The sequence below is a fragment of the Callionymus lyra genome, chromosome 7, assembly GCF_982586985.1.
Source record: "Callionymus lyra chromosome 7, fCalLyr1.hap1.1, whole genome shotgun sequence".
NCBI classification, from domain to species: domain Eukaryota; kingdom Metazoa; phylum Chordata; class Actinopteri; order Syngnathiformes; family Callionymidae; genus Callionymus; species Callionymus lyra.
The window spans coordinates 19335153-19358657 of NC_141824.1; the positions used below are offsets into that span (position 1 = coordinate 19335153).

The 23505-nt window shown below is 43.6% G+C and overlaps 1 protein-coding gene across 1 annotated transcript; it reads left to right on the forward strand.

Moving 5' to 3' along the window:
• Positions 1 to 1034: 1034 nt before the first annotated feature.
• Positions 1035 to 23298, forward strand: LOC148075324 (calpain-9-like). The gene is made up of 20 exons (XM_087796511.1): positions 1035 to 1344; positions 2431 to 2500; positions 2568 to 2686; positions 3643 to 3776; positions 11680 to 11851; positions 12480 to 12551; positions 12799 to 12890; positions 13071 to 13145; positions 13215 to 13369; positions 13890 to 14044; positions 14455 to 14660; positions 15806 to 15854; positions 15930 to 16004; positions 17135 to 17198; positions 17443 to 17507; positions 20391 to 20459; positions 20894 to 20972; positions 21470 to 21586; positions 21699 to 21757; positions 22510 to 23298. The coding sequence occupies exons 1-20, from the start codon at positions 1129 to 1131 to the stop codon at positions 22534 to 22536; spliced, it is 2070 nt and encodes a 689-aa protein (XP_087652637.1). The 5' UTR covers positions 1035 to 1128; the 3' UTR covers positions 22537 to 23298.
• The last annotated feature ends 207 nt before the right edge of the window (positions 23299 to 23505 follow it).

Below are 23505 nucleotides of genomic sequence, written 5' to 3' on the forward strand. Positions count from 1 at the left end.
TAAACTAATTTGACAGAAGTTACTTCTGATGCAACTGGACTTGAATAGATTTACCAAAACAATTTAATACAAAAGGGCTAAACATTAATAATAATCAATAATTTAATAACAACCTGCCCATACTATGTTATTCCTCAATTACATTTTACCTGTGAAAAGTGATCCCACAAGATCTAGTTTGTATATTCCACTCATTTGAGTATCCATAAGCGGCCCAGAAGTCCGGCATCTTCTGACAGTTGCAAACCAGCATTTCTTTTAATATCCAAGCACCCTGTATCATAGGTACATGTCCAGAATTTAGCGAATAATTGTATTTTCTGATTGAGAAGTGCCTCCTTCCCTGCAGCTCTTAATGCGCAGCTGCCTCTGATGCACGTCCGTCAACAGTCGATGCGGTGTCTTTTATTTATACGTCTATGAGACTGACAATCAACTGACAGACTCTGTGACTAATGGCCAGGGAGCATCAGAGCCAGGGACACTTTAGTCGCACTAAATAAAACCTTCAGTGCCAGACTGATACACCTGTGCTACATTTTGTCGCTCCTTCCTGCCCACTGGTCAGGAATTTTAATAAAAAAATATTTAACTTTCTTATTTCCTCACTTTTTCTGTACTTTGTGTTGTGTACAATCTTTAAATAAATTCTAGTCCTAGAAAATATTGTCTTGTTATAAATGTTCACAGTTGTTGATATGTTAAGAACTTTCTATTATTTATTATTATTATTAATAATATGTAATATTATTACTAAGAGAGAGAGAGAGAGAGAGAGAGAGAGAGAGAGAGAGAGAGAGAGAGAGAGAGAGAGAGAGAGAGAGAGAGAGAGAGAGAGAGAGAGAGAGAGAGAGAGAGAGAGAGAGAGAGAGAGAGAGAGAGAGAGAGAGAGAGAGAGAGAGAGAGAGAGAGAGAGAGAGAGAGAGAGAGAGAGAGAGAGAGAGAGAGAGAGAGAGAGAGAGAGAGAGAGAGAGGCTTGTTGATCCAAAGTTCACTGTTTGCGCGCTCTCTTGTTTTTGAGCCAGATGTGACACCACACCTTCTATATAACTCACCTGACGAAGCGAAAGCAGACAGACCAGTTGACGGCGCTGCTCACATTCTAGACCCAGCTATCGTCCTGCAGACATGCAGAAGTCCATGAGCGTGTCCTCGACGGAGGATGACCTATACTCGATTAACCCCGACCAGCTGTTCGGGTCACAGTCGGAGCGCTTTCTGAGAAATCGTCGGTCAAACTCTCGCCCGCCTCAGGATGAGGTCCAAGACGGCCTGTTTGTGGACCCAAACTTTCCCCGTGCAGCGTTGGACCTGGATCGGGAAATCACGTGGAAAAGACCAGGGGTAAAGTAGTTTGAATTTGCAAAGACATTTATTTGATCTAAAAATGATAAAGTTAGGAGAAAACATCATGAAGATTAAAAATAATATTTAAAGTTACTGTTTCATAATTGAATTTCTTCACAAGTTGTGCTGAAACTATTTTGACTGAAAAAATCTGTGAGCAGTTCAATCGCTAGCAAAAGAAGCAAAAAAAATGTTTGTGGTATCCCTTGTGTTGTCTCTGGGCCAAGTTGAAAGACCTTGAATACAAAAGAAGATGATTTGGCCTTTATGCTTAAAGGATTCATGTTGCAACAAAACATGCTTTCTCACGAGCATAACTTGCCTCAGCCGGGTTTAATTAAATCCTTGGAAAGGTTTTTACCTGTCGGCATCTGACCACGTGGTTTTTGGCACATTTATGGAGGCAGTGAGGCTCTCGGGTGGAAATTAACCAAAATCATGATATTTTCGCAGCTTCAGCTTTAGACGCCCTTGAATCCTGTTCGACCTGTAACTTGAGGTTTAGAATTTTCACTTGAGGGAATTCAAAAGCTCCTCCAAGCCACAGTGCCTAGAAGGAAAACCTTTTAAGTGTCTAACAGTCACATTTGTGAGAACAAGCTAAGTTACATATCGACGTGGTCGTGATCTTTGGAAAATGACTTGCAGACAAAATTTCTTTTCACCAGCCACAAGTATCTTAGAGAGGGTGCAGACACTGCGCAAAGAAAACTGTGATCTTGTTCTTTTAGTCAATTCTCAAAGCTGGTGATCGTAATGGCAATAATGATACCATAATTACAAAAGTACAGTGGCAACAATTAAAACCTAAACAATACTTACTAACCATAGTTGAGAGTAACATTTATGAGAGAGCTTTTTGTCTCAGCTCTTTCCTCTTTCTTGCAAATTCATCTATTTATCTCCATCTTTCTTTTAGTTGTGAATAAGTGCAGAAGATGCTTGGATGCCACCTGGGATCTCTCTTCTCGTTGGCTTTATCTGGTTTAGATATGCTTCTCTCTGTACCTGGCTTTTTTCTTACATGTTCCTCAACATATACAACACTCTTAAAAAAAAAAAAAGTTAACTTTTCTGTTCCAGGAACTGGTAAAGTCGCCTGCTTTTATTGTCGGGGGAGCCACACACCTGGATATTGTCCAGGGAGGTGTCAGTAAGTCAGACACTCAACATTATACTTGACATCTTTGTATGATGGTCACTGACACGTGTCTCCTCAGATGACTGCTGGTTACTGTCTGCCATCGCTTCATTGTCACTGCATTCATGTCTGTTAAAGAATGTCGTGCCTGTAGAACAAAGCTTCCAAGATGGATACAACGGCCAGTTCATTTTCAAGGTAGAAGCCTCCACACTGTTGAATGGTTAGAGAAATAACAAGAGCTGTTCTTCTCTCTACTCCATTTTATTATAAAATATCTTATTGACCAACTGAATATAGTCTGATAAAAACAAGTATTTTATTTGTTTTAGTTAAGTGTCTATTAAAGAGATTTGCATTTCTTTAAAAACACCTTACATCCAAATATAATACACATATACACATAAAATGAGCTGAAAACTGTTGCAGTTTAAAAAATGCATTACTACAATTGAATTGATCTTATTACATTGGAACAATGTTTGATTAGAGTTCAAAATGATTATTATTTTAAATTATGCCATTTAAATAATCATGCAACATTCAAAGTGTACGATTGTATAGAATTTACAAATCTAAAACAATGTGTGGGTGCATCTTATTTGTTAACTTGGGTGTATCAGTCACACACAAAGATACATGTTTTTACCCCAAGTGTTGTCTCTGGGTCAAGGTGAACCACAAGGGTTAAATAATCATAGACACATTTTTACAACATCAAATAGGACTTTTAAATTGCACGTTATCCCAAATTAGCAGTTTTACTTACATGAGCAATGAGCAATATGCACTAAGTTGCAATCCGTTCTGGGATCCTTTTTCAATTCAGATACTTTAGTCACACTGAAAAGTAGTTACACCTGAGGCTTTGTGAACATTTAAGGTCCGTTTTTGAAACACATGACAAGATATTAACATAAGTCTACAAAGATTTCTGTTTGTAAAGCTGCAAGTTTCATGTTTAGACATGAACCCTGGAGGTGGAGAGTTGCCAAAAGTTGTTTTGAGTTATGCCACACCTGCAAGATTGAAGGGATCTTCTTATATTAATATATCTTATATAAATATAAGATATATTTAGCGGCTTTGAGCGCCTGTCAGCACGATGAGCAGTGGACAACTTAGATCTTTCTGTTGTCTTTCTCTTGCTCTAGTTCTGGAGCTATGGTACCTGGAAGCAGGTGGAGGTCGACGACCGTTTGCCCGTTAAAAATAACAAACTTGTGTACCTGTCCTCTTCGACCAAGAATGAGTTCTGGAGCAGCCTTCTGGAGAAGGCCTATGCCAAGTGAGTACACGTTAAAGAAAGAATCTAACATTGACATCATATGATAAAGACTGACATGGAAACTGCAAAGTTGCAGCAGCAAAAGGCTATATTAAAATAAGAGGTAATGTAAAGGGGATAAAGAAACTAGCTCATGCAAATAAAATGTTTGGGGAAAAACATGTTACAGATGCATCTTCTGCAACAGGCTACTGCTTCATGCTGTCATGATGCGGAAGGAAGGAGCCGAAAGTGTCCGTTTGTCAAACTTGACAGTTTTATTTATAGGAGCAGGCAGAGGGATCGTCAGGAGCAGTCCAGGAAAAAAACAACAAACAGGAACGAGATCCAAAAAACAGGTCAGGGGCACAGACGGGCAGAAAGGCGAGAAAACGTACCAGAGTCCAAAAAAACGGGAAGGCAAAACAATCTCGTAACAGGAGTCCTTAACGAAACAAATACTAGACAACACGGGGCAGCGAGTGTGACGAACCGACAAAGATTGAGGGAGAGTGAGCAGTATAAGAAGGCTTCCAGCAATCTGTGGCAGCTGCAAAGCAGGAGAACACATGACAGGTGAAGACAATAACTAATCAGCAGGGGAAGGGACCGGAAATTAAACCCCTGAGTTATCTACCATAACCTCAGGTTCTATGAATTGGTGCGAAGCCCTCTAACGGCTTCGCTATTGGTTTACCCCGAGGCACCGCCTCGTCTCTGAGAAAGCTTAATGATCTCGCCACCCAGCAAGGGGGCAGTCCACTTCATATAGAGGCGGGAAAAACCCGCCACACTTCCTCCAACTGAAAACTCAGCGAGAAGGGCAGCCGCTGGGGCGACGAGGTTAGAAGGCTTCGCACCAATTCGTAGAACCTGAGGTTATGATAGATAACTCTGGGGTTCTACTTCATATTGGTGCTCCGCCCTCTAACGGCTTCGCTATTGGTTTAAACCCAAGGCAAAGCCTGACGGGATAAATGTACCGCCAGCTGGACGCCGCTCCTGAAGCAGCATCGCTAGGGCCCCGCCAGCCCTGGATCCAAGTCTTCTGGAGGGGGGCACAGCAGCGCTCAAAACCGTATGAGCTACTAATCCTGCCGTCACTTCGAGGAGATAGGCGTAAGCAAAGGTTGACGTGGACGCCCAAGAAGCAGCTGAGCAGATGTCCTCTGCTGCCACACCCAGCGAAGAGCCACTGAGGCTGCCACACCACGGGTGGAATGTGCTCTCAGTCCACTAGGAGCAGATCCACCCAATGAGAAAACCTCTGAGAGGAGATTGCCTCACCCCGTCGGCATCTACTGCGGCAGATGAATAGGGCATCAGAGCGCCTAAACACAGCCACCCGCAGCAATGACACCGAAGACTCCTCGACGCCAAGAAAAGACACTCAGGGCTAGTGAAGAGAGCAAAAAGCTCACTCAGGCGTTCTCCAGCGTGTGGAGAACGCCCGGGTGCAAAGTCCCGCTCAGCTCGTCCCGTGCAGGAGCCACACTTTGAGAGGCCGGCCCAGGGCAGCGGGGGCCCAAGGGATGGCCCACGGCTCCCTGACCGTCATGCGCACCAGGGAGTCTGGCGCTACCAGTATTAACCTCAGCCCTTCCTGCCTCGTCCTCCGAACTAAGGGGAGAAGGAGCCGCGGAGGAGGGAAGGCGAACAGTAGTCCGGCCGGCCAACACAAGTGGGCTAAAGCGTCCACGCCTAATGGGGGCAATCCGATGCCCTGAGGGAGAACCAGAGAGGAAATCTGAAGTTCTTCTTGCTGGCAAAGAGGTCTGCCACCGGGTGATCGAACCAAGACCATATCTCGGCTCTCAACTGCCTCGGACAGACCCCATTCATCGTGGACGGCCCCCACCCGACAGTCTGTCCGCTACTGCGTTCAGCTCGCCCGGTACATGCTGAGCTCTGAGAAAAAGCAAGTGAAGGTCTGCCCACAGCCAAAACTTATTTGCCACACTCAGAAGGGCTGGGGATCTGGCTCCACCTTGGCGATTAATGTACGCCACGACGGTGGAGCTGTCGGATAGCACTAGGACGTTGGACCGTGACAGTTGGGGAGAGAGGTGAAGCAGGACGTTGTAAATTGCCTTTAGCTCTAGCCAGATTATGTGACTGTACACTGGTCTACCCCGCTGGCGTAGGCCTGACCCGAGGGGCCTCCCCAACCTGTCAGAGAAGCGTCTGTGAACACCTGAGTGTAAAGAAGGACGCAACCCAATGGAACTCTCCGTCCGTGGTTGGCTAGAGAGTCCCAAAAACTGGATGTCCTGCAAAACCCGAGCGGTGAGGTCTAGCTTGAAACGACCAAACCATCTCTGAAGCTCCCTCATATGCAGCAAGCACAGCCGAAATACCGTGTGAGCTGCTGTCGTGAGCCCCAGGAGGAACATAACAGTGCCTGCTGTCGTCACATGGCGCCGAGCTTCCAGCAACTGTGTTGTCAGTCGGAGAATGGGCTGGATACGCACGTCCGGGAGGTGCGCGTTTCCATCCTCCGTGTTCAACAGTACCCCCTGGTAAACTAAATGTTGAACTGGAGTCAGAGCGCTCTTGCTGAGGTTCACCGTGAACCCCAGGGTGGCAATATGGCTCAACACCTTCTGTGTGTGAGTGTAACTTTCTGCCTCTGACTGGGCAAGGATCAACCAGTCGTCCAGATAGGTCAAGATCCTCACCCCACTCACTCTTAATGGCTCCAGTGCCGCCTCCACACACTTGGTGAAGGTCCTGGGTGCTAGAGCGTAGCCAAACGGGAGCCGAGTGTATTGAAACACGCGATTTTTGAGGGCAAAACGCCAGTACTTTTGATGTGAAAGTACGCGTCGGTCAGGTTGATAGATGTCATCCAATCTCCTGGACTAACACCTGTTAGCAGTTTCTTGACCGTCAACATGCGAAACGGGCGGGTAGCTATGAATTTGTTCAAATAGCTGAGGTCCAGTATGGGTCTCCAACCCATGGGTTTTACTCCCGGACTTCTTTGGCACAAGGAAGTACCGGGAGTAAAACCCTGTCATCATCTCTGCTGCAGGAAGCAGCTCTACTGCAGCAGAGTAGAGACCTCGTTTCTTAGACAGGATAATTTTTCGCGTGTCCAGAGAATCCCTGAAAAACGTGGGGGTTGACGGGCAAATTGGAGGGCATAGCCCCGCCTGATTACTTCCCTCTGAGATCTGAAATGAAGTAAAACCAGGCGACTCCAAGCCGAACAATGTTCTGTCAGAACCACAGCCCTGACAAACTTTGGGTTGTCCTCCGGCCCGCCCCCGCGAACGTCCCAGAGCGGGCCGTAGATGAAAGGCCATCACACAAGCCGCTTCTCTATCTCTTGAATCAAAAGAGCATGTACTCGAGCTGGATTCACTAGAACCCCCACTCTCATACATAAAATCCGGCTCTGTGGGAGAAACGCGCAAGTGCGAGTGAGAAACCTCAGATGCGTCTTGCACGTACCCTTTCCCCCCCGGAAGTCTCCCCAGCTCCCCGAGCACCCCTTGGTGTAACAGGAGCTGACAAAACCCGAGATGTCGAGGAATGTGCTGGAGAATTTAACCGGAGCTGATGTGAGTTCAGAACAGGTCGCGCGCGCGTCGGCACCGCATCACTCACCGCGTCCAGTTTATCTCAAGCTCCGCTGGCGGTCCTGACCTGCTCATCACTCGTGAGATCCGACCGCCACGCACCTCTCCAGATGATCGACCAGAAGGGGCGTAAGCTCCTTGCCCTCGCCTGGTCTCAGAACGGCGAGAAAACTCTGTTAGCTTAGCATTAGCGGCGAAAGTTTCTAATGACGCCTGTGAATACTTCACACTCACAGGCGGAAACACATGCACACTACTAACATCTGTCTCAGAACGAACCACAGAACTGTCATACGTTCTCTTGTGTTATTACAGTCTCGGCATTACCCGGACGAAGGGGTTTAACACCTCCTCCGAACTGTGTTCTGAGAGGAAACTCTCGCAGTCTATGAACGGCGGAGCATGTTAGCTTATTATTAGCGGCGATAGTTTCTAATGATGCCTGTGAATACGTCACACTCAGAGGCGGAAACACATGCACACTACTAACATCTCTCTCAGGTGAACCCGTCGAGTGCGCTGCAGGATGGCCTGCAAGAGATACTTACCTGGATCGCTCTCGCATACCTCATGGTCGACTCCATGCAGTGAGCCAGTCGTCCTCCTCATCGCGGTCTCGTTCACGATTAAGGGAAGACTTAGCTCGACTCATCAGGGCCCAACAACCTTTTTCTTCTCATCACGTTGGAACGTGAGCTTGTCGAGTGCACCGCACAGGACTGCCATGTTGTTTGTTTTTCTTAAACAACATTGCATTAACCTGTCTTGATCATAATCATGATCGCTGAGGCGGAGTGGGTCGACAAGCCTCGAACGCTTCCCGTCACTGTCAAAGACCGTGGGAAGCGCTCGGCAGGCCACATAATCATCACGTGTGATTTAGGCCTAGGCAAACAAAGCAGACATGTGTGTCTCCCCTCTTCAGGGAGGCTTCATGCACACACATTGTTCACTTCAATTTTCATTCGCCATCAATACATTCCACTGTCAGGAGCTTTCTCGCTGAGTTGTAAGGGAGGAAGTGCGGCGGTTGTTTCCCGCCTTTATAGGAAGTGGACTGCCCCCTGCTGGGTGGCAAGTTCATTAAGCTTTCTAAGAGACGAGGTGGTGTCTCGGGGTAAACCAATAGTGAAGCCGTTAGAGGGCGAAGCACCAATATGAAGTAGAACTCACACAGATACAGAAGGGAGCAGGTTTCAAAATAAAAACAGGGAAAGACACACAAGACATAACAGTGCCCCCCGAGAATGTTCCGAGTGGGCTCCAAGGAACGCTCCTCAGGCCCGTAACCCTGCCAATCTAGCAGGTACTGGTACCCCCGACCAACCCGCCGAGAGTCGAGGATCTTGCGTACCGTGAACACTCTCTCACCCTCAACCACCCTAGGAGGGGGAGGAGGTTTAGAAGCCGGAACCAGTGGGGACACCCTAGCGGGTTTGACCTTTGACACGTGAAACATGGGGTGAATGCGCATCTCCTTGGGGAGGCGTAGGTGGACCGCGACAGGGTTCACCACCTTTGCGATGGCATAGGGTCCCATGAATTGGGGGGCGAGCTTGCGAGAAGGTAGGTGAAGATGGAGGTCTTTAGTACTGAGGCACACTCTGTCCCCCACCTTGTAGGCAGGAGCGTCTGAACGCCGCCGGTCAGCAGCAAACTTGGCGGAGGCCGCCGAACTCAAACGTTCTTGTCTTGCCTTGATCCAGGTGGACTTGCACCGCTGCACCAGAGCCGACACCGATGGGACTTGGACCTCCTCCTCGAGATCCGTAAAGAGAGGCGGTTGATACCCGTAGGCACACTCGAACAGGCTCATTCCTGGTAGTCGACCCGTGGGAGAGCCTTGACCCAGGTGGTGGGGGTGCAAGAGACCAGGCAGCGGAGAGAGGTCTCTAGGTCTTGGTTGACCCTCTCCGTTTGGCCATTGGCCTGGGGGTGATACCCTGAGGTGAGGCTGGGCTGGGCCCCGATGAGTCGGCAAAACTCCGCCCAAAAGCGGGAGGTGAACTGGGGCCTCCGGTCCGAGACTATGTCCCGGTGCAGGCCATGGAGACTGAACACATGGGCCAGGACCGCCTCGGCCGTGTCTCGGGCGTCTGGTTGTATGGGCAGCAGGACAAAGTGGGCCATCTTAGAGAACCTGTCGACGACAGTCAGCACCTCAGTCATGCCCTCCGAGGCCGGTAGACCGGTGACGAAGTCCATAGAGATATAGGACCAATGACGATCAGACACTGGCAGGGGAAGCAGCTTCCCAGATGAGGTCTTGCTGGTCGCACAAACCAGACAGGCTGACACATACCCCGTAAAGTCCCTCGCAAGCCCAGGCCACCAGAACCGCCGCCTCACCAGAGTCAAGGACCGTTGCTTCCCTGGGTGACAGGACCACTTGGACGCATGGCACCAGTGGGGGACATGCTTGCAGAGGTTTTCTGGCACAAAGAGACGGTTAGGTGGACCGGAAGTCGGAGGAGAAGTCTGGGCGGTTGGCCCTCCGGACTCGATCCTCGACCTCCCAAACCAGCGACGGGGCAGGGACAGAGTCAGAGTCAGTGGGGTCAAACATGCGTGAAAGGGCGTCTGTTTTACCGTTCTTGGACCTAGGTCTGTAAGTTACCATGAAGTTGAACCTGGCGAAGAATAACGACCACCGGTCCAAACCACGAACGGATTCTCCGCACCCTCCAGCCAGTGGCGCCACTCCTCCAGAGCCCACTTGATGTATAGGAGCTCTCGATCCCCCACATCATAGTTCCGTTCAGCGGTAGTAAGCTTGCGGGAAAAGAAGGCACAGGGGTGAGTCTTGCCATCTGCAGCGCTCTCTGTGACAGGACCGCGCCCAGCCCATTGCTGGAAGCGTCAACCTCTACCAGGAACTGGAGATGGATATCAGGTTGCCGGAGGACGGGGTGGAGGTAAAGCGACGCTTAAGCTCCCGGAACGCCTCCTCGGCAGCCGGCGACCACCGGAAGGGCTGTGACTCAGAAGTGAGAGTGTGTAAAGGAAAGCAGACAGAACTGAAATTACGGATGAAACGCCGGTAAAAATTTGCCAACCCGAGAAGCCGTTGCAGGGCTTTGCGTGTATCGAGAGTCGGCCAGTCGGAGACCGCCTGTACCTTGGCGGGATCCATAGCGACTCTACCTGGGCTAATGATATAACCGAGGAATGAGACGGTTTGTACATGAAACTCGCACTTCTCTGCCTTGACAAATAGTTGGTGAGTGAGAAGACGGCTAAGGACGGAGCGTACATGCTGGCGGTGGGACCTTTCGTCCTTAGAAAAAAAACAGGATATCGTCTAAATAAACAAAAACAAACTGATTAAGGAACTCCCGCAAGACGTCGTTCACCAATGCCTGAAAAACCACGGCATGACTAAATACTCGTAATGGCCGGATAGAGTGTTAAATGCGGTCTTCCATTCGTTGCCCTTGGGGATTCGAACGAGATGGTAGGCGTTGCGCAAGTCTAATTTGGTGAACACAGTGGCCCCTTTCAGAGTCTCGAACGCAGATGACGTTAACGGGAGGGGATATCGGTTCTTTATTGTAATGTTATCGAGTGAACGGTAATCAACGCAAGGTGTGAGGGACCCGTCCTTCTTGCCTACAAAGAAGAAACCCGCGCCGGACACGGGGGAGGAACTTTCCGCTGGTTTCATCGGTGGTCGGTTCTTTCTGTCAAGGTGCGGAAGGAAACCTAGGAGCATAAAATGTCTGTTTGTCAAACTTGACAGTTTTATTCATAGGAGCAGGCAGAGGAATCGTCAGGAGGAGTCCAGGAAAAAAACAACAAACAGGAACGAGATCCAAAAAACAGGTCAGGGGCACAGGCAGGCAGAAAGGCGAGGAAACGTACCAGAGTCCAAAAAAACCGGGAAGGCAAAAATTATCTCGAACCAGGAGTCTTACACGCGAAACAACCACTAGACAATATGGGGTAGTGAGTTTGACGAACCGACAATGACTGAGGGAGAGTGAGCAGTATAAGAAGGCTTCCAGCAATCGGTTGCAGATGCGGAGCAGGAGAACACAAGACAGGGGAAGACAATAACTTATCAGCAGGGGAAGGGACCGGAAATGAAACCCCTGAGTTATCTACCATAACCTCAGGTTCTATGAATTGGTGCGAAGCAGACACAGAAGGGAACAGGTTTCAAAATAAAAACAGGAAACACCTGGAAAGACACAAGAGACATGACACATTCAGCACCTTGTGAAAAGTCAGTTGTTGATTCAAAAACGACATTTTTTTGTTAAATGTTACTGACAGACAGACAGACAGAGATACATTTGACCTGTTTGCCAAAAGCTAAAACTGAAGTTTCTTTGTTTTAGGATTAAAGGGGGCTACACGGCTCTCAACATGGGCATGCCACACGAGGCCATGGTTGACATGACCGGCGGGGTGACTGAGGTTATCCACGTCCGTAGTTTTAAAGGAAACATTGAAGCACATCTCAAAGGCCATCTGACCCGAGGTGCCCTCATCAACATGGCCAACCTCCAGGTCTGGTAGAGACATTAAATAGGCCCATATCCTTTTCTGTTTATTTCGGATGTAGCTTTGGACTGTCCTCCTTCCTCGTAACGTTTCTGTCACAGAATAATGCAGTGATTTCTGATCAACTTTACTGAATAAGATTTATGTTTAATCTATTTAAATACCTTCTCAAATGGGACACATTGGCCTATTTATAGTCAAATAATTATAATAACTTTGGACGAAAAATATCAAGTATCACTTATTTAAAATAAAGATGGTGTGATTCCTGTACTATCTAAATGCTAAATACATGTTTGTTATACTGAAAGTTAGGCTGTTGTCACAAATGGAGTGTGTGTGTGTGTGTGTGTGTGTGTGTGTGTGTGTGTGTGTGTGTGTGTGTGTGTGTGTGTGTGTGTGTGTGTGTGTGTGTGTGTGTGTGTGTGTGTGTGTGTGTGTGTGTGTGTGTGAGTGTGCGCATGCAAATATAGTTTACATTTGGTATGATGATGTCACTGTTAACTTTTGCCATCGCTCGGTTTTGAAAACAATGCATTAGGTGAAGGATTTATGCCAACAGCCTCAAGATGTATAAGTCCATCTCATTGATTAGATAATGAAATGTCAATGTCAATCTTTTTTTTACCCACAGGGTAATTTTGGGGAAAGAAATGCATTTGGCATCATCTTCAAACATGCCTACGCGCTCACAGGAGTCGAGCAGGTGAGTAAATAAACTCTTGTTTGAACAGGCAGCTTTAGAGGATATAATGCGTGTTCCATCTTGTTAAATCGAAGAAACAAGATCCAATTTATAACTGAAATATTCCCTTTCATCGAGGCATGATTATCTGAGTTTACTTTAATGATGCAAGAGAATTTAAACTAATTATCTCTGCTAGGATGGAAAGGTCAACAAGAATCTCACGAAACATGCTTCTATAATAATATTCTTCACTTGTGTGTTACAGGTCATGACAATGAATGATGGTCCTGTGACACTGCTTCGAGTGCTCAACCCCTGGGGAGACACTGAGTCGGTAGGACCGTGGAGTGATGAAGGGTCAGTGAAGAATTTTAACATTTTGAACTTCTGAAAATGCAATGATTCAATTAATATCCTCCCTTTCATACATTCCACAAAACCGGTGCTCAGTATTGAGCAATAGGCTGTTGGAATTTGAGAAATTTGTCTTGTCTCATCGATTATGTGCTAATTTGAACATCATTCTTTCTTCCCCAGTACTGCGTGGTCAAGGGTGAGTCTCGAGGAGCAGCAGAGAATTGGTCGAATCGAAAAAAATGATGGGGAATTCTGGTAGGTTGTATTTTAAATAAAAGATGCGATGGGAACTTCTGAACTTTTGTCTTAAACTCCATCCAACAGGATGTCAGCATCCGATTTCCGCCAAAACTACGACTTTATTGAGGTGTGTCACATGACCGACGAGATCATGGAAAACTGCAGTTGCGCTAATCTGTGGACTACGACCATGTATCACGGGACATGGGATCCAGGGTTCACAGCTGGAGGAAGAGGAGGTAAAATCAAAGATTTTAAATAACCTTGCCCTGGGTATTTGAGCTGTGCTCAGTCCTTCACAGGTTACTGCATGTGGCACTCTTCCACACTTTCTCTTAGAGGGTTTGAATGGTCTTTATTTTAGAAAAATAGCATATTCTTTTGACATGATTTGTGTGAGTGAATCTTTCAGAATCGCTATTACGTTAAAAAAATCTGAGCAAAGTGAAGTTATAAAAGTTATCGGAACTCCTCTGTGTATTCTTCATTTTCAGGACATTTAAACCTGTTTCTGGTCTATTTATGTTGGAGAGGTCCGCTGCCACACATCTACGAGGCATTTTGTCAAAATACTTGCTGTATATTATTTATTAATGCCATGTCATCCGTGCTTTAAAGATTGTGTTCTTGCACATTTTCAATCTGTGACTTGAATTTAAGAGTTGTTGATGCTTTAGAATGATCTGAAGTTTTTCTTTAATTAATGCTTATGTTACCTGGGAACAGATGAGTCATTGCAGATACTTTGATGTTTTGCAGATTATTTGTGGCGAAACCCCCAATTTCATTTCGCCTTGAAACAAACCGACACCGGATCAACTCCTTCAAACCTTTGCTCCTTCATTTTTGCTCTGATGCAGAAGCACGAACGACGTAAAGACATTCAGCTCCATATCGGTCTTCACGTCTACAAGGTAAAGACTTCTTAACCCTTGTGTTATCCCGGGGTCAAGGTGACCCAAAGGGCCCAAAACAAATGTGTTTGTGGTATGCCTTGTTATCTCGGGTCAAGGTGACCCAAAAGGCCCAAAACAAATGTGTTGAGGGTATACTTTGTTATCTCGGGGTCAAGGTGACCCAAAGGCAATAAAAGGGATATCACAAACACATTTGTTTCCGGGCCCTTCGTTCACCTCGACCCTGAATTTGACCTTGACACAGAAATTTAAAATAACTGGTTGGATAAAACTGTACCTAAAGGAAAACAGGCTACCTAGAAGCAACACAAGGGCCACAAATGGCCCCCGGACATGCCTGTATTCAGTCACTTCATGCGGTTGTTGACATTTATTAGTTGAAAATAATCGGAATCTTCTTCCTTTAGGCTCATCCAACCAAAACCTTTCTACAAGCTGAAGACTTGGCGCAACAACAGCCAGTCCTCATTTTTCATCACAAAAACTGCCGTGAAATTGTTCTCCCCGGCTCCCTGCCACCCGGCAACTACATCATCATTCCATCAACCATCGATGCCAATCAGCGGGGAGCCTTTCTTCTGCGTTGTCTGACAGAAAAAGGAAACGTTGCTAAGTTAGTTTTTGATGAGTTATTTTCACTTCGCATTTAAACAATATACAAGCCAGTGTGAGATATACACATTCTGCAAAAAAGTGTTCTTTCCTCATACATAAATCCCTATTAAAATTATAGTGTTGGATACGTTACTTAAAATTGAAATGCATTATTAAGGCACCTATTGATCTCATTTCAAATTGATTGGGTACATTACAATATTACTGTATTTAAATTGTAAGGCATTACACTACTGTAATATGACCTGAACATTACTTTCATTAATAGTGTTTTGGTGTTTCAGTACAGCAATATATTTGCTGTATTGATGCACCGGCACAATAATATCACAACAGAGATATTGTACAGTTTTACATATAACGGGTGAAATTTATAGTATTGTTGGTTATTGCAACCCTAATTCTGACTTGTAAGAGCCTCAAGGTGTAAATGTAGGCGGGATAAACAAGCCAAACCCCTTTTACATTTCCCCTTTTTCTCTTCACAGAGAATTCCAAGCAACACGACAGTTTCAAAAATCAAAAATCAAAGATCAGTTCTAAGTTTTAGGGGAAAAAATGTGAAACTACAGACCAACCAAAGATTAAATGCCATATTTCAATGAAATAAAATGGACATAAAATGCTTTAATTAAATCAAAGTGATCTTCTGGCAGACTTCAAACAAATAGAAAATCAACAGAATAGAAAATTAACAGATACAATAAATAAAAATAAAAAAACCTACTCGGGTATTCCCCCTCTTCAGACTTACATTACACTTCAACTCCTAAAAGCACTTAAACAAGTTACTTCCTTTATCTGTAACACATGCAGTAACTTTGTCGTGAGTCTCTTTGTGTAGTTGTAAAATACATTGTCCTCTTTCAACACCACTCGAGCCACTGCTGTTTCTACTTTTACAACTTCAAAATTTTGGCAATTTAATTTTGAACAATGTTAATATTGAATTAGATATTAAACATATGTCAAGCTCTTGTGGGCTGCAAAGAATGTCTTTCTGGCCTTTTGTGGTCCCCAGGCCTTGCATTTGAGCACACCGCAACGCATTTCTAGGAAACGACCTCTGCTCAATCTGCTTTCTGGCCGTCTTTCTGTGATCGCCTCGTCTGATAACCTTTTGTGGGTTTCATTTGTTTACAGTGAAGCCTTGAAACAGCTGCCGCCGAATGCCCCGACAGGAACGGTGGTGGTAAGACACAGGATTTACATTTGCCGCTGTTGAATGATGAACGGCACTCAAATGTCTTGTTCATGTCTCTGCCAGTACAACCCTCCTCACAAGACTGCTCTTCCACCTTTCCAGCTTATGAAAGACCTGTACAATAAGCACTGCAGCAAGGTAAGAACCATCAGCACAGGTGAGTTACTCCAAAGCATCCGACTGCCTTTGTTAAACAACAAACTGTAGGTTCTCTTGTGTTTTTAAAAGCTGTGTTTACACCTGCATGTGACCATGGCACATGTTGATTCTCCAACCACATCCTTCTTGTAACAGAGCGTAAAATAAATGCTCCATTTCACACTAAACTTTGATAGGACTCAGACAGCGCAGACATCTGTCAAGCTACTCTCATTTTCCCAAAAGTTATTACTGGATATTTATTTTATTTATGTAATTCAAAACCATTTTAATCAATAAAGCAATAGCTTAAAGGGCAACTAAAACCCAACTCTCCTGATTCACTCATATGTTTAAAATGTTGAAGTCTTCCACTCCAGGATGCATGTAAGTCCCTCATCATGACGATGCTCCGTTTTTAAGTTAGTACTTTATAAAGTTCTCTGCGTCTGAAGTCTCACAGAACAAGAGATTACGAGAACAGAGCCTATTATTTCGTAATAAAGGGCTTTGCTCCTCCTTCAGCACTGAAGCACGTCCTGCTTCTTTCTGTTTACGTCTCATTGAGGCGGAGACTTCCTGGTTTTATGACGCTACTCTGACAAACCTCGACGTTTGACCAATCACAGCAGAGTGGGCGGGGTCATGGGAAACTAAACTTGACAAAGAGCAAGCGTTTTCAGTGGGCGGGGCTTGAGCGCATTTTCCAATGTAAATATCTTTATTAAAGGAGAGTTTTGTGCAAAAAGACACACCCTGATGAGTATAATAGAGGTTCTATTTAAGAGACACTTACATCAAAACGTTATTTGCCCTTTAATAAAACATTAATGCAATGAGCTCAACGGGACAGCAGGAGGCAGTAATACTCAGAACTCACTTATGCTACAGTAGCAAAAAAGCGAGTGCTGCAGTTTTGAACCCGAAGCTTCTCAGACCACAAGCTAACCACTCTACCGTCTGAACTATGATTCATGGAATAAGATGGTGTTTTAAAGGACATTTTAATGACTTATTGTTTTTTTGTTTTATTTGTATTTGGCATCATCAGGCATTTTGAAATCTCATGTCTGTCCAACTTGTGTTATGTTGCCTGCTCGTCACACTCTCCTGCTTTTGTGTGTATTCAGAGGACGGGCTCTTTTAAAGCACACCATCTCTACAGCCTTCTAAATGAAGCCTTTCAATATGGAGGTTGGTAACTTTTGTCACACACTGGTACACAAACAAATGTAATTGTTAGCAAACAGGATCATTTTCTCTAATTCTTCTGATCAAAAACTTATATTTTTTATTTTAAGTATTTATATAACATTTTACACGTAACCTGCATGAACCAACTTGACGCAGATCATTACATCCCGACCAATACATGCACACAAATATACAGTCACCCCCATAAACAAAGTTAATATTTTTCCCTCTTCTGTTGTTACAGAACTGAAGGGCTCAGAGAGGATGTTGTCTCTAGAGCAATGCAAGACCTTTGTGGTCTTGAAAGACGTATCCTTACAGAGAATTTTAGTTTTTGGTGTTAAATGATGCCTTGATCATCCTCTAGTCACCTTCATGTACTTCATGCACTATTTCTTAATGAACCTCATTGTTTTCTTCCTCTTCATCAAAAACTTTCTTTTCTCTCCACATATCTAAACATATATCCTTCTAAACCTTGTCTCCAAGCATTATGATCTTGTCAATTTCATCACTGACAATGACAACTCCAGCATTTTCGACCCTGACTCTTCTCACTCTGCGTCCTCTGAACTCTGACCATGACAAAGTTAATCCTGTTGCATACTTTTTATACAGTATAAAAATTCTAGTTTTTTTTTCTTCTTCAAATAAACAGTTAGAACTGCAAAAGTAAATAAATAATTAGGTTTTGGTTTCTGACTCCAGATACATTTTGAATTTTCTAATTCTTATACCTATTTAATAGCCCTTAAGGACCAGTTTATTATTATTAATCACACTGCGCTCTAAACTTTACATAGCAGGAGCTCTCACAACTGTTTTAAAATAAATCCCATCACAGAAGTAATGGGTTGAGTAAGTAAGTAAGTCATTTTTATTTGTATAGCGCTTTTCTAGACCAGGGTCACAAAGCGCTTGCACAATCAAAACAATATTCAATAAAGTATATAATTTAAAGGGAAAGATAAAACTGAAAACACAACAGGAGTTCCAGAAAATCAAGGAAAAGCCTGAACAAATAAAAACGTCTTAAGATGTTTCTTGAAGGAGTCAGTAGATCCATCAAGCGCAAAGAGAGAGGAAGATCGTTCCAAAGCTTAAGAGCAACAGCCTGGAAGGATTTCTCTCCTCTGGTCCTGAGCCGTGTGCGAGGAACAATCAGTAGATTCTGATCCACAGACCTCAGAGCCCGAGCTGGGGTGTAAGGCTGGATCAGATCAGTGATGTAAGGAGGAGCAGGACCATGAATAGCTCTGAAAGTAAGAACCAGAATTTTAAAGTTGATCCTGAAAGAAACTGGAAGCCAGTGAAGAGTTTTAAGGATCGGAGAAATGTGAGTTCTTCTACTTGAGCGGCTCAGAATTCTTGCTGTAGAGTTCTGAATCAACTGCAGGCGAGACAGCTTGTTAAGACATGAAAATAAACTGTTGCAGTAGTCCAGGCGAGAAGGCACAAATGCATGGATTACAAGCTCCAGATCATGTTCCGACAACATTTTCCTAAGTTTAGAGATTTTTCTCAGTTGAAGGAAACAGTTTTCTGGTCAGTTTTCTGCAGTGTTGAACAAGAGACATGTCTTTATCAAATACAACACCCAGGTTTCTCAGGCTCAGTTTGACAGACTGACCTAAGTCACCCAAGTACTGACTCAACCCTGGAACCTTATCATCAGGAGCAATCACCAGAGTTTCAGTTTTGTCCACATTTAGCTGCAGAGTGTTTTCACTCAGCCATTGTTTGATTTCTAGCAAACAATTAACTAAGCTGTTCAGCCTCTGGGGCTCAGTTGGATCAAAAGAGCAGTAGAGCTGGATGTCGTCAGCAAAAATGTGATAAGAAACATCAGGAAATCTCTGAATGATTTTACCGAGGGGAATCAAGTACAGCAAAAACAACAAAGGACCCAGAACAGAACCTTGAGGGACTCCACATATCAGAGCTGCCGATTCAGACCTCATTTGATTGGCAGATACACTAAAACTGCGCCCAGAAAGATATGGTGAGAACCATTCTAACACAGACCTAGACAGTCCCACTTCATCCCTCAGTCTATTCAGCAGGATCTGGTGATCAACTGTGTCAAAGGCTGAGGACAGATCCAAAAGAACCAGAACAGTGAATTTACCCGAGTCAGCCGACATCATCATGTCACTGGACAACTTCAGTAAAGCTGTCTCCGTAGAGTGATGTTTACAGAAGCCAGACTGAAACTTCTCATGGATGTCGCTCTGATCCAGGAACAAAGACAGCTGCTCAGACACCACCTTCTCCAAGATCTTGGACAAGAAAGGGAGCTTAGAAATAGGCCTGCAATTACTGAGGTCATTTGGGTCTAAGCCTGGCTTTTTGAGCAGAGGTTCTACAATGGCATGTTTAAATGCATTGGCAAAAACCCCTGTGGAAAGGGAGAGGTTCACCATATTGGTGACCCAGGGGCCAATTACATCAAATACTTTGATAAAAAGCCTCCAAGGAAGGACGTCATCTGAGCAAGAGGAGGGTTTTATCTTGTTCACTAGTGCCGAAATATCACCCAAAGATACAGCAGTGAAGGAAGACCAAGAGGAGGAGAGGGGTTCCAAACAAAGGGGGAGGGATTTTCTCTTTGTTCAATTTAATTTTGTCAATGAAAAATCTCAACAATGCATTGCTGTCAGCTTCACAGAAGACAGGCGTGATTTGAGGAGCAGGAGACACTTTGGGGTTTTTCTTATTTGCTGCTACCAGTTTTCTAAAGTAATCAGATCTAGCAGTTTCTACCATCTCATTGTAAGAAGACATCAGATCCCGGAGGTGAAGTCTGTGCACCTCAAGTTTAGTGGACTTCCAGAAGAAGAAGATGTGTCTTCTTTGTAGTGAAATGAAAACACTTAAACATGAAAAAGTGTCTTAATTTTGAAAGTAAGTAAGCAAGTAAGTCATTTATATTTATAGAGCGCTGTTTTAGACCAGGGTCACAAAGCATTTAAACACTCAATAATAAAAAAGGCCACTAGATGGTGGTCTCTAACTCTAAAATATTAAATGAAACACGGCATCGTTTTCAAACTTATAGTGCCATCTATTGCCTTTTGAAACCAATCAATCCATCACAATCTTCTCCATCCTGCCTGCACTCTCTTATTCACCTTCATTTTGTTGGTTTATTAATTATCAGCACATTTCCCTTCACCTAAATTCAAATTCTAGAGCCAAGCGGACGCTCGGCTGAGCTGGCAGGACTTCCAGGGCCTGTGGGACAAGATCTGTCAGTGGACGGTAAGCAGTTGAAATAAATGTAAAATCTAAGCAGCAAAACAAAATAATTTGCACAAGGGATTTCTTGCGAGGAAATCGAACTCCAGAATTACATCAATTTGTGGTTATAATAATTGACTCGATGTGAAGAAGAAAATATGTGTTTTTTGTCTCAGGATCTGAAAACATTCTCACGTTTAGTAGCTGATAGGCAGCTATTTTTAACAAATAGTTGTGATTACCTGATCAATTTTGAAATGATGTTGTCGGTGAAGAAACGGCAGGTCCTGACTAGAGCTGACAATGGGTCCTGTATGTGCAATGGACTGGTTTAATTTGGTCCTAATGGTGGCTGCTCCTGGAAGACAGGGCAGGGATGAGGAAGATGTGTGGTAGATATTATGACGCCAACCAGACTCGTTGTACTCTGATCTTATTTTTCAACTTCCTGTCAGGACATCTTTATCTCCCTGGACAGAAACAAGACCATGTTTCTGGATTACGAAGAAATTCGCCCAGCGCTGATAGCTGCAGGTTAGACTTTCACCTTTCATCAGTTCATCCTGATCTTCAGTGCAGCAGAGTTGTTTATATCCGTTGTAGCTCACTCATAGATGGAGAGTCAAGCAGGTAAAGGTACATTCTGCTAGTGTGGGTTCACCTCTGGGCCCTCTGGTTTCCTCCAACACTTGTATTTACTACTTAACTCCTGTTTTTCATTTACACTTTTTAAGTGTTTATTGTCCCGCATGATAAATTGACAAAATAATATACGTATCAATTATTATGTATATATATATGTGTCATAATAGAATAAACTTTCAATAAAGTAATAATTAATGAAATCTTAATTTACTGCTGTTTTTATGTCATCCCACGTTTTACTTTTTCACAGGACACTAACATTATCTCTTTTCGTAATTTTATCCCCTTTTCATACTTTTATTAAATAATAATTTTGAGTTAGGATTTTGTCTTAAATTCAGCCTCTACTTTCTGATCCAACCTGATCTGAAGTGTCTCTGCTTCAGGTGTTAATGCCAACCCGTTCATCATGCAGCTAGTGGTTTTTAGATACACAGAGCCTAATGGGACCATCAGCTACCCCGGCTTCCTCTACCTCATGCTCAAACTGGAGGCAACTATCCGTAAGTGTTTGTATTTCAAACTGATTTAAATCCAGGTAGATTCGCCTAAAGAGCCAGGAAGAATTGCATGAAATAGAAAGATTCATTGTATCAGTGATTTCTCTTTTCGCAGACACATTTCAGAGCCATGACGTAACAGGAAGAGGAACCATCACCCTCGACTACAAACAGGTATTAATGTATACATAGACGCCGCATCGACTGTAGACAGATGTGTATAAAACGCCACCATCTTGGTACAGTGTCATCAGAGGCAGTGGCTCATTTACAACTGCAGGGAAGGAGGTACTTGTCAATCTTAAAATACAGCTGGTCCAATCTTCGGACATCGGTTTGATCCGTTCAAAACGTCATACAGGTTGCTTGGATCATAATAATAATAATAATTATAATAATAATTCCTTCTGATTATTTAGGAACTATGGCTAGACCTTGAATATTTCCTGGCCATAGAAGCTGCCGTTTGAAATTAATTTTCTGTAAAACAAGCCACCAGAAAGTTGTTGACTGTAAAAACTTCTGTAATAAGAGGAATATACTCAAATGCAATAGAACTTCAAGCCATTAAGACCTGAACGTTTTCTGGGTTATTTTCGTTTTTGTTATGTCTGTCTGTCCATCTCGTAAACAAACCCAGTGAAAATAGCTTGAAAAATGAGCAATTAGTGATAGTGTAAACACATAGTTCCTCTATAGACGTAATGCACTGTAGGAGCCAGTGGCACTGTACCAAGATGGCTGCCCTGTATACACAATGCTCTAGTGGGAGGCAGCAGTCGGTGAGGCGTCTATCTATATATTTCTATGCTAAGAACAATCTCCACATCCTCTTCTTCATTGGCCACCGTTCATGATTCTTATTTTTAACTTTTTTCAAGATCTATGATTTTGATCTTTATAATTTGCTCCTTTTCTTCTTCTAGTGGCTCTTCAAGACCTTATACAGCTGATCCGGTTTACCACTGACCTGGGATGTGGCTACGACAAGATTGTTGAGCTTTTTTTAATAACACAAATCTAGATTGTGATGGAAATGTTGGTGAAATCAAATAATTTCAAAACTATTTCTAGATGTTTTAAAATAACTTTACTACCTTTTTATAGTTGTATTCAGTTACTTTTCAGTTTGGTTACTGGTCATTACTTTAAACTCTAACAATTCAATTCGAAACATTTTAATTTCAGCATTCAATGTTTTTTATGGGTTTCTGCATTTTTTTAAATGAGTTAATAGAAGGGGAAAATACTGGTTACATCCGCATCTCTATAGATTAAATGTATTTTGTTGTTTGAGGGACAAGAGCCCAAAGGGAAAGTTCAATAAACGGGTCATTTGTATGTGCAGATATATCGTTTGAATGTTTATTATAGACACTGAGGTCATGGATAGATTTCTGGGCCTATATTATCCTGGGAACTGTTTATTCCGGAGTGATGTTGATCGATTAACATTAACAAGATTTATCTTAAGAGGAAAACTTTATTTCTTAAAATACATCTTAATTTTAAGTAAATTATGTCTTTCATGGGTAATTATATTTTATCTTGGTGTGTTTAATTATGGGAATAAAGTTTGATTAATTTTTTTGAATGGCCACGATATATGTTGATTTATTCTGGACTGTGAAAGCGGTTGACATTTTCTGGAAAATTATGTTTTTATACCACTAATACTGACTGTATTCCAAAATAAAACAGACATTCATTGTCAATATTGTGGGCTTTTTTTAATGCAGTAACTGTTGATATCATTATCAGAAGACTGTTTAGGAAAATTCCAAAACTCAAACTATAATATTCAAGTATGAGTATTTGTTATTCAGAACTTTAAAATATGTATATGTTAGTTTCTAGTCTAATAAACCTACAGCAGCACTGGGTAGTTTTGGGTACCTTAATATTTTTGTAGTGGCGGGCCA

What these genes read in the sequence shown, in the direction of transcription:
- LOC148075324 (XM_087796511.1), top strand. Translation starts at nt 1,129, where the DNA reads ATGCAGAAGTCCATGAGCGTGTCCTCGACGGAGGATGACCTATACTCG. An exon ending in TCGGTCTTCACGTCTACAAG is followed by an intron (nt 14,045 to 14,454) that starts GTAAAGACTTCT and finishes TTCTTCCTTTAG; the next exon opens with GCTCATCCAACCAAAACCTT. An exon ending in CAAACTGGAGGCAACTATCC is followed by an intron (nt 21,587 to 21,698) that starts GTAAGTGTTTGT and finishes CTCTTTTCGCAG; the next exon opens with ACACATTTCAGAGCCATGAC.